The sequence below is a fragment of the Erpetoichthys calabaricus genome, chromosome 4 (assembly GCF_900747795.2).
Source record: "Erpetoichthys calabaricus chromosome 4, fErpCal1.3, whole genome shotgun sequence".
Taxonomy (NCBI): Eukaryota; Metazoa; Chordata; class Cladistia; order Polypteriformes; family Polypteridae; genus Erpetoichthys; species Erpetoichthys calabaricus.
This window is the reverse complement of record NC_041397.2, coordinates 135,363,877-135,374,783: the sequence shown is the minus strand read 5'-3', so window position 1 is coordinate 135,374,783 and position 10,907 is coordinate 135,363,877. Positions and strand designations below refer to the sequence as shown.

Here is a 10,907-nt window from a genome sequence, read left to right as displayed (position 1 = left end):
CTTAATTTGTAGAATATGGTCAATTCTCTGTTAACACCATGATACTTTTGAGGCAGTGTGATTCACTGGCTTTTAAAGCCAGTGAAACATGTTTGAAAGTCTAAATAATAAATAATTACATCAGTTTATTAATAGTTTTAAGTTGGACTAAAAACCCAGCAGACATTAACAAAGTAAAGCTTAATGTGTTTGTCGTGATGATTGGCTCCTTTTTCTAATTAATACCCAACAGATTTATTTGTTTACTTTTTATTATAACTGCACCAACTCAACATTTATATGGTCTTTTTATATAACCCAAACCATCTGAAATTACTTAAAAAGCACAAATAATAAAACTTAAGACGCTCTGTACTTTTTAACATGCCACTTCAAACAGAAGAAAAGAAACACATGAGTAAGTACCATAATGTAGTTTTGGAGCTGAATGTATAAACTGATGTTAAAAGTTCAGACAACTTCTTTTCAAGTACAGCTAGAAAAAAACTAACATAATGACACAGTGGTTAGAAGAGCTGGTTTTAAAGATCCTGCGTCTTCGGTTTAAATCCCATACCCAGTTATTATCGTTGTGAAGTTTGCACATCCTCCTGGTGTTATGTGGATTTTCAATATAAATCCAAAAAAAAGTAACTTGTGCCTCTCCAAGACTGGTTCCTATCTTGTGTCCAATACTGTCGACATAGATTTTGGTCCCTAACAACTCTTGATATACACACAATTTCCAAGTTAAAGTATCAAGTGATTTTTTTTTTTTGGAGTTTAAAAAAAAAAAAAAAAGCTCCTGATGGCAGTTCAGTTAAAGGTGAATTCTAATCAAAGCACAAACTACTTGTAGTATTTAATTACATTTCTAGTCAAGATTTCCCAATTTGGATGAATCAATATAAATTTGTTTTTTATGTTAACAATAATTCTGCAAATGGGCCTTGTGTATTATTTGTTTGATTAAAGCATGATTAATTCTCCTTGAGTAATAAAAAGTGTGCTGTGTTTAGCAGAGACATTGCCTCTTGAAGAAAATGGCCTCCCTAAAGAACACAGATTTCCTGAAGATTCAATGGATTCAGCCTCAAACTCAATGAGTCCACGATCACCTTCTTTAAGGAGCCCCATTGATTACAGAAATGCTGCTAGTTCTCCATTCTATAGAAGTTCCCATATGCCAGTTGGGGCGGCAGCGAGTTCTGCCATTAGCCAGCCATTGAGGCGTATCTCCTCATCCCCGAGTACAGCAGGGAGTGCAAGTTATCATGAGGTTAATAACCGCTTGCAGAGAAGAGTGGAAGGTAAGACTGATTGTACTGCTGACACTTGCTTACCTGGTTACCATGGAGACATTCAGTTATTACCATTCTTAATGCATAAGCTTATTTTATCTAATACCATTTTAAAATCTTAGTTTTTCAAAGAAATAAATTTTGAACCCTGCAGAAGTATTGGACACTTGAAACAATTTTTGCTTTTTTTAATTCTTACTTTTTGACACTTCAATTAGTGACTAATATTTACCATGAGAGTAACATAATTCACACATTTTCAAGCAAAAAACATAAAAAAGTTGTGTCAGTGGTATAAATATGTATGGAGTATGGCATAAATAAAAACTGAAACATGTCGATTGCATAAATGTTTAACCCTGTATGTTGGCATCTCTTTCACTTGCCAGTTTGATACTAGTCCATGTGCTGTGAAGTGGTAGGTAGAGTTTCAGGATAGAAATTTGGATTATGCAAGTGCCGAAGTTTGATGAAACCAAATACAAATGAGCTTTTTAAGGTATGGGTGTTTAATTGAACACTTGCCTTAAAATCAACAAGTGAATGATGCATCGTAACACTTAGACTCTCTGTTTAAAAGCCTGTCCCTCCAAGCTAGTTGGAAACTTCCAAGGGAAGCAAATAGGATGCCCACAGTTAATATTAATGCTCTATGACAGAAAGTGAAGTAATATTGCATCACATTACAGTAATTAGTGTCACTGCAGTTTGTATATACATACGGTACACACATACATGCGTACACCCACAAACTGTGTGGATTCAGAAGGTATTCAGACCTCTTCACTTTCTGCACACAGTATTGTGTTGTAGATTTCATTTCAAGTGCATAAATGTGTCATTTTGCCCATCAGTTTATACCCAATAACCCATAATGGCGAAGCAAAAACATGGTTTCAGAATGCTTTGAAAACATATTAAAATTCAAAAGCTGAAACCTCTTTTCTATTATATGTATCAAGAACCTTAATTCAGAACTTTGTAGAAGCCCCTTTGGCAGCAAATATAACTACAGGTTTTGCAAATATAAGCTTTGTTAGATTGGTTGGGAATTGTGTATAAACTGCCCTCTTCAGGTCTCTCCACAGATGTTCTTTGGGTTTTAAGTCTAGGCTTTGATTTTTTTTTTTTTTTTTTTTAATATACTTTATTAATCCCTCAGGTGGAACCGTTCTGCCACCCATGGGCAAGCCAAGTCTTGTCCCGAAGCTACTCCAGCATTGTCTTGACTAAACTGTTGTGCTGAAAAGTGAACAACTGTTGCAGTCTAGAGCAGGTCTTCTTCAGAAACCTCTCTGTATTTGTATTCATTCTTCCCTCAATACTGACTAGTCTCCCTGCCCATGCCATTGAGAAGCACCCCACATTCCATGATACTGCAACGTCTATGTTTCATCATAGGAATGAGACTAGATAGATAGATAGATAGATACTTTATTAATCCCAATGGGAAATTCACATTCTTCAGCAGCAGCATACTGATACAATAAATAATATTAAATTAAAGAATGATAATAATACAGGTGAAAAAAACAGACAATAACTATGTATAATGTTAAATATTAACGTTTACCCCCCCTGGTGGAATTAAAGAGTCGCATAGTTTGGGGGAGGAACGATCTCCTCAATCTGTCTGTGGAGCAGGACAGTGACAGCAGTCTGTCGCTGAAGCTGCTCTTCTGTCTGGAGATGACATTATTTAATGGATGCAGTGGATTCTCCATAATTGATAGGAGCCTGCTGAGCGCCCTTCGCTCTGCCACAGATGTTAAACTGTCCAGCTCCATGCCAACAATAGAGCCTGCCTTCCTCACCAGTTTGTCCAGGCGTGAGGCGTCTTTCCTCTTAATGCTGCCTCCCCAGCACACCACTGCGTAGAAGAGGGCGCTCGCCACAACTGTTTGATAGAACATCTGCAGCATCTTATTGCAGATGTTGAAGGAAGCCAGCCTTCTAAGGAAGTATAACCGGCTTTGTCCTTTCTTGCACAGCGCATCAGTATTGGCAGTCCAGTCTAATTTATCATCCAGCTGCACTCCCAGATATTTATAGGTCTGCACCATCTGCACACAGTCACCTTTGATGATCACTGGGTCTATGAGGGGTCTGGGCCTCCTAAAATCCACCACCAGCTCCTTGGTTTTGCTGGTGTTCAGGTGTAGGTGGTTTGAGTCGGACCATTTAACAAAGTCATTGATTAGGTCCCTATACTCCTCCTCCAGCCCATTCCTGATACAGCCCACGATAGCAGTGTCATCAGCGAACTTTTGCACATGGCAGGACTCCGAGTTGTATTGGAAGTCCGATGTATATAGGCTGAACAGGACCGGAGAAAGTACAGTCCCTTGTGGCGCTCCTGTGTTGCTGACCACAATGTCAGACGTGCAGTTCCCAAGACGCACATACTGAGGTCTGTCTTTAAGATAGTCCACGATCCATGCCACTAGGTATGAATCTAATCCCATCTCTGTCAGCTTGTCCCTAAGGAGCAGAGGTTGGATTGTGTTGAAGGCGCTAGAGAAGTCTAGAAACATAAGCACGTGATGAGCACTACCTGGTCTTTGCCAGACAATAGCACTTGGAGTTCTTCCAAAACAGTTCAGTTTTTGACTAATCAGACCAGAGAAACTTTTTCCTCATGCTCTCTGAGTCCTTCAAGTGCTTTTTGGTCAACTTTAGGAAAGGTCCTGGTAGTTCCAGAATTCTTCCATTTCACAATTACTGAGGCCACTGTGCTCCTGAGAACACTAAAAGCTTTATAAATGGTTTTAAACCTTGTAATGATTTGTACCTCACAAGAATTTGATCACAAAGGTCTACAGAGACTTCCATGGACCTTCATGGGTTAGTTTTGTTCTTACATACAGTTTGAATTGTAGAACCTTAAATAGACAAGTGTGTGCCTTTCTAAACAATGTCCAGTCAATTCAGCTTGCCACAGGTAGACTACAATCAAGTTCTAGACACATCTCAAGAATATTTAAAGTAAACAGTATGAACCCGACAATTTTGAGTGCCACAGCAAAGGGTCTGAATACTTACGTAAATGAGAGTTAAGTTTTTGATTTTTAATGCATTTGCAAATCTTTCTGAAAACCTGTTTTCACTTTGTCATTATGGGTCATTTAGTATGTATTGATTTGGCTAATATGACAGATTTATCCATTTAAACTTAAATCTACAGCACAGTAAAGTGTGCTGAAAGTGAAGTCGTCTGAATACTTTATGAATCCGTTGTATGCACACATACACGCACATAAATATAAACAAACATAACTGGCCTAGATAATATGTGGGGAAAATACATTTTGCAAAGATTGTTTGTGATGGAAGTCTAAATCTTTGTGTGTGGTACAAACCAAATTCCTTTCATATTCCACTTAATATCTAAGAACCATGTGATGGAGATGCTTCCTTTCTGCAGGGACCGGGAAGTTCAGAAATTAAGTGATATTTAGTTATATTTGTACTTAACACTGCAAGAAAACATCCCTCAGTATAAAATGGTATTAAAAAATCTCGAGGACAATGATCCAGTACACAGGACTGTTCATAAAATTTGAATAAGCCATTTAGCTAAGCTGGAGCAAATTTACCTAAAAGGATTAATATAAAATTGAAGTACTATGCAGTATTGGCAGACACTGTAAGGTATTTATTTCATATATTAATTAGAAAAGGTCATAGTTGTCATTCGTGTACCCTGGTTGCTTATTATCTTACACCCAGTGCCGCTAGATATTTGACCCAGAATTGGATTGGGGGTTTAAAAATGGACAGATAAATGAATGAATGAACAGATGTGTAAGGAGCATATTTTATCTTAATATTTTCTTTAATGTTGTTCCTGACTTATAACTGTTTTTCCTGTAAAGTATATTGAGATGTGAATAAAAAACAAAATTGTAAAAATGTCATTTTTATTTTTTCCTACAGTAATGTTATAGCAGCAGACACAACTCAGGAACCACCCCTAGACGAGGCACTGATCCATACTCAAATGTATATGATCAGTTTGATTTTGCCATTTAAGCCTAACCTGCATGCCTTAAGAATATGGGAGGATAATGCAGGACCCAAAGGAGACGCATACAGACAGACAAGTCATGAGTTAAAATTTGAAATACAATTTTTACTCCAGGAAAAGTTGTAATATTTCCATGAGGCTAGGTGCACTTTCAAGATATTTTATTAAGTTCTGCAGAAAAAACTTACATCACAGATTCTCCCTTTTATCGAAATAATCATTTAAGCAGAAAACAACGCTATGGAGTAGAACTATGTGACTAGGCCAACATTTTTCTTTGCGTTATTGTTGGCAGAAAGAAACAAGCTGCATAATCAAAGCAGAAAAATACATTCTGTCAGCTGTTTTATTGAGTACAATTAACATTTGTGAGAATGTACCCTTTTTCCCTAATAGCCCAGTCGAAGGAAACAACTTTATACAGACCAAAATTATCCAGGGGATGGAACAAAACCGATAGAATGATGTACTTTTATTTAGCAATAACGAATGACTGGCAAGTTATTAATTTAGAACACATTCCTCTGAGCTTTCTTTTTACTTCTTAAAGCAGGTGGGACACCCTCATATTAATTTTTGGATGTTTTTGTTGATACATCCCCATAGGTTGTACCTGTTTGATGTTTTGGAAATATTTTTAGCGTTTCATTTTTCATTTTATAATAGTTTTACATGCACATTTTTTTTTGCTAATTCTAATAACTCAAAAAATCATTAAATGCTCTGAGTAGTATGAGTTCAGCTTCATCCATATCAGCCAGGCTGCTGTCTAACATTTTTTGTCCAGCAGTGTGCCTATTTTTTTAATTATGCTTTTGAATAAAAAAAACTACGAAGTAAAAATAAAAGCTCAATATTTGTCTGCATTTTACATTGCATGAAACTGTGACCTGACAAATTCACAGCTTTTCTTTGTTAATGTTTCTTGTATTGTCGTCTTTGTTTAATTTCTTATTGTATAGCTGCAAGTTCCACAACAGGACCCGATGTACATTTGGCAGACAGAGAGACGTCCAGGATGTCTAGTAAAAACCCATCATCTTGGTCCATTGAAGAAGTAATGCAGTTTGTGAGAGATGCAGATCCCCAGTCCCTAGGACCCCATGCAGAGCTCTTTAAAAAACATGTAAGTTTCTTGTGTGGTTTAATTGCTCTTTACTGAATTGGCATTTGAGGTTTCATTTTAGAAGAAATGTTTGTGTAGTTCTTTCATCATTTGCTGTCAGATCTCATCCACCACTGTGGCCCTGCCACTCTAAAGCTTTTTACATCACCACAGTGACCGCAGAGAAGAACCAGCCAGTGATTCTAGCACTGGTTTTTTTTTTTTCCACCTCTCAGTGATATTTCCAGTTAAAGTAAATGCTTCACTACCCTTACTGAGAATAGCCTAGGCAATTTCCCACCCATCCTTCCTTAATTTTGTTTTTGCCAGAAGCTCTTTGAGGCTGTCTGAAAGTCATTCCTCATCACCTAAATAATCTTTAGGGCCTCCTGCTAAGATTGCATGAAATGACTCGTTCTTCAATGTTGTGTGAAAGGCGTGGCTGCTGCCTTACCACTGAAAGATAATATGGGGTCACATTAATCAGCCTGCCTAGAAAAATTTTGCTCCTCCCAATAGCTGAACATCAGATTCAGAAGGAGAAATGTTTATGATGCTCTGCAGATGAAACTGGACCAACTCTTTGTCCTTGTATAGATACCTCAGGGGTCATAGGAGTTTTCCAATTCTCTCTAGATGTCAGTGGTGAACTTGGGACAAACGAATGATCATGTACCGTGTGGTGCTTTGTAGAAGGTGGCACAATAGAGCTTCTAAACCAATATTATACGTTATTCTGCCTGTTTGTATCTGCATAGCAAAAGTTGTGTTTGCATACATCATACTGCATTAAAACCTTTCACTGTGGGTATTAGAACATTAGAAAAATCCCCTTAAGCCCCTCATTTATGATCATAAGGTTGTAGGTTGGTGACTGAAAAAATTAGATTTTCCAGGTAGCTAAAATGAGGTTGCTGTGCAGGGTTGCTGAGCTTTGTCTTTGTGACAGGGTTGTGATCATGTTAATACAGTAGGGCTTTAGAATAGAACCACTGCTTATCCAGGTAGACCAGAGTTAGGATTCCTCCTTGGGACCTCCCACAGTGAATGCACAAGACAAGACTCACCTTGGGAATACTGGATACTAGGCGGAGTGGTGGCTCCGAGGCTAGGGATCTGCACTGGCAGTTGGAAGGTTGCTGGTTCGAATCCCGTAAAATATGCCAATAGGGACTCAGCTCTGTTGGGCCCTTGAGCAAGGCCCTTAACTTGCAATTGCTAAGTGCTTTGATTAGTGAGAAAAGAGCTATATAAATGCAAAGAATTTTTTTTTTGGATGGCAGACTCTGGCTTTGCTGGAGGGGTTATATTTCTGAACTGTCTTGGGAGCATTTGGGTGTTCCCACAAATGGCTGGAGTTAGGTACTGAGAATTTGATGACCTAGTCAGCTAATGATTGACTTTTGGTACTCACACTAGGAAAAATAGTTTGAAAATGAATTTATTAGGCTTAAGTAACAATAAATGATTTATAAATGTGTAACGGCTGACCCCTTACCCAGCCGGCAGCTACACCTCCAAGACCTGTGGCCTGGATAATTTACTGAGGTTAAATCTAACTATCAAGCCGTACCTCTAACAGATTAAACTTTTCCCCCACAATCGACGGTGTAAATATAAGCACACAAAAGCAGATATGTAAAATTAAATGTTTAATTATATTAAATGAAATAACAGGACAAATGCAAAATAGAAATATACACATATATAAATATCCCTCCACCATAGCAACAACGAGACACCACCATATATAAATACAGCAAACCCTCCCTTGCCCCTGTAACATATAACAAACAACGAACAACAACAATGAATGATATACGGAATGAGTGATCGTGAATTTGAGTCCGGTTATAAAAACTGTCCTGAATACGGATAACTGAACTAGAGATAAATGAGTTGTTTGATTTTCCCGGCAATTGGAGCAACCTCACTGTGATTCCTCGGCGTGTGGTGGATGACGATCCGACCCCGGGGTCTCTGCAGATGAGGGATGGAAGACAGTCTGGCAAAATGAAAAACAAACTGCTGCAAAGGCGCGATGTGAAAAAACAGCAGGTAAGTTGAATCCGTGGTTGAAAAAATGGTCTCCTTTCTCCTCTCTCTCCTTCTCTTTTCATTGCTTAAATAGTCCTGTGACGGCTGTAATTGATTAATAGTGAACAGGTGTTTTCCAGGTTTGGGGTTGCGGTCTCCTTCCATCATCGGGGACGGCATTCACTGATACACACATAAACAGCAAACGGGACAATGGAAACAAGACGCACTCAGTACTAACATTCGACAACACTATAACTAGCCCCGCTACAAATGTTTGCAGGCAGTATGGTCTAGTGGCTAACATTTTGTACTTAAATGTCAGGGTTGATTATTAGATTTCCACCTCTCAGTCAGTGGTTAACTGTGAGCAGTTCATTTAATTTGCTTTTGTCCCAAAACTCTATATAAACATATATCACCTTAGATCACAATATCGGCAAAGTATAAATTCAGTAAGCTTACATGTGTAGCACATAACAATCTCAAACTTTTTAATCCAATTCAAGAGTACCAAAATCAGAGCCTGTATCATTCTTATACCCCACTAATCCAGATCAGTGTTGCAGAAGCTAGAGCCTATCCCATACACAAGCCAGGAAGCAACCTGGTAGGGTGCCTGTCCATCATGGAACTATCTCTTGGACACAACTACACTCACTCTTGGCTAATTTAGATTTACAAATTAACTTGACATGCCCTTGTCTTTTTAATGTTAGAGGAAACCTGGAATGCCCTGAGAAATACTCAAATATTCATGGGAGAAAAAAAGAGCAACCATACACAGCAACCTAGTGCAAAATTCAACCCTAGGATACTCTATTTTTAAGTGAATAGTGCTAACAGTGTGCTGATTGCATAGACTTTATATGCTTCTGCCTGTTGTAAGCGTTTTGGAAAAAAATACAACGTGGCTTCTTGGGAAAACCGGGACAATGAGACTTTGCATAGAAATTATAAAGTTAAGATCTATAATGAAGCAAATATTTTTACATTATTCTTTTATCTGTCTTTAACACTAGTGTGGCTTATAAATAAAATAAATACAAAAGCTGTTACTTATTTGTAGTTTAATTTTTCAATTTGAAAAATATTTCATTATACTACTGTTACAACAACGTTTTCTTTATATATAATGTGCAAAAAATGCAAAAAGATTTCTTAATACATGTTTAAAATAAGAGTGATATAAAAGTATAACTTTACAGTTTGCAATGTTTGCATTTTCTATTTATATATGTCATATATTAACGCTTTACAACGTTTTAAACCATACACTACAGTGTTACTACATTTAATTTTGCCTAAATACAACATAACATTTAAATAATTGTTTCCAACATTCTCCACCTCCCCCTCCTCTTCGCATATCTGGGAGTATATTTTCCTGTGATCTGTATTATACACAGACTAATACAGTTAATCAGAATAGATATATACATTCACTACAGAGTCCCTGATATAAATCCTAACTTGAGCACTCTGTCTGTGGATTTTGAGTGTCCTCCCAATGTCTTTATGAATCTTATGTATGAGGGTTAAAGTTGAGGAGATTAACTCCAATTTCATATGTAGCACATACTCTTTGCACAAACCATGAAATAATATGCCTTTAAAAATATTATTGTGAAGGTTCATTAATGTATTTGAATCACTTTTAAAATTCTCAGGTTTGTGATAACTTGACTGTGTGTGTTTTAAAGCACCCTGTAATGAACTGTTTAATGCCTTGTGATTATTATGTACTGTAAAAGGGTACTTTGGAGCATTTTTTCCAACCAACAACCAAATGACTATTCAAAATGGTCAAACTAGTTTTCAAAACAACTATAGCAGCAAAGAGTAGTTAAACCATGCTAAGAGTAAGAAAGATTAAATGGATTAATGCAAAGTGTAGAACAGTATAGACTGCGTACAAGTAAGTACTAACCACCACCGTGAACACCCATTAGTCCTGCCATTTTGAAGATTCTCTGACCCAGTCATCTTACCATCACAATCTGGCCCTTGTCAAATCAGATCCTTACGCTTGCCCATTTTTCCTGCTTCCACAACATCATCTTCAAGAGCTGACTATTCACTTGCTGAATGATGTATCCCAGCCCTTGAGAGCTGCCATTATAACAAGATAATCAAATGTTATTCAGTTCATCTTTCAGTAGTTTTAAGGTTGTGGTTTATTGTTGTACATCCTTGTGTCAAACCTAGTTAATCAGGTCAGAGATGTATGGTGCTTATAATAACAGTACTGGACACAAGGCATGAACAATCTCTTCTTTTATTATGCTCTAAAAATTTAAAAATATTTGAAATTCTTTCTGCTTGTACTTGTATTCAGCATATCAGGTGGCCACATACCTGACTCTGATTTAGGAACATGTTATAGTTAAATTCAAGAACAGATGGTATTTATAATGTGATTTGTTGAAAATCATTTTTGCTGATTCAGAGTCATGTC

General features: G+C 37.3%; 1 protein-coding gene across 6 annotated transcripts in view; it reads left to right on the top strand.

Moving 5' to 3' along the window:
• Positions 1-10,907, top strand: part of scml2 (Scm polycomb group protein like 2) — a 245,881-nt gene that overhangs the window by 226,783 nt on the left and 8,191 nt on the right. For 5 of the 6 annotated variants that reach the window (XM_051927107.1, XM_028799818.2, XM_028799819.2 and 2 more), the window contains 2 exons: positions 999-1,289; positions 6,270-6,433. In XM_051927107.1, the coding sequence (XP_051783067.1) occupies positions 999-1,289; positions 6,270-6,433 (455 nt within the window). The remainder of the gene's footprint in view (positions 1-998; positions 1,290-6,269; positions 6,434-10,907) is intronic. The other variant, XM_051927106.1, reaches the window with a different exon arrangement.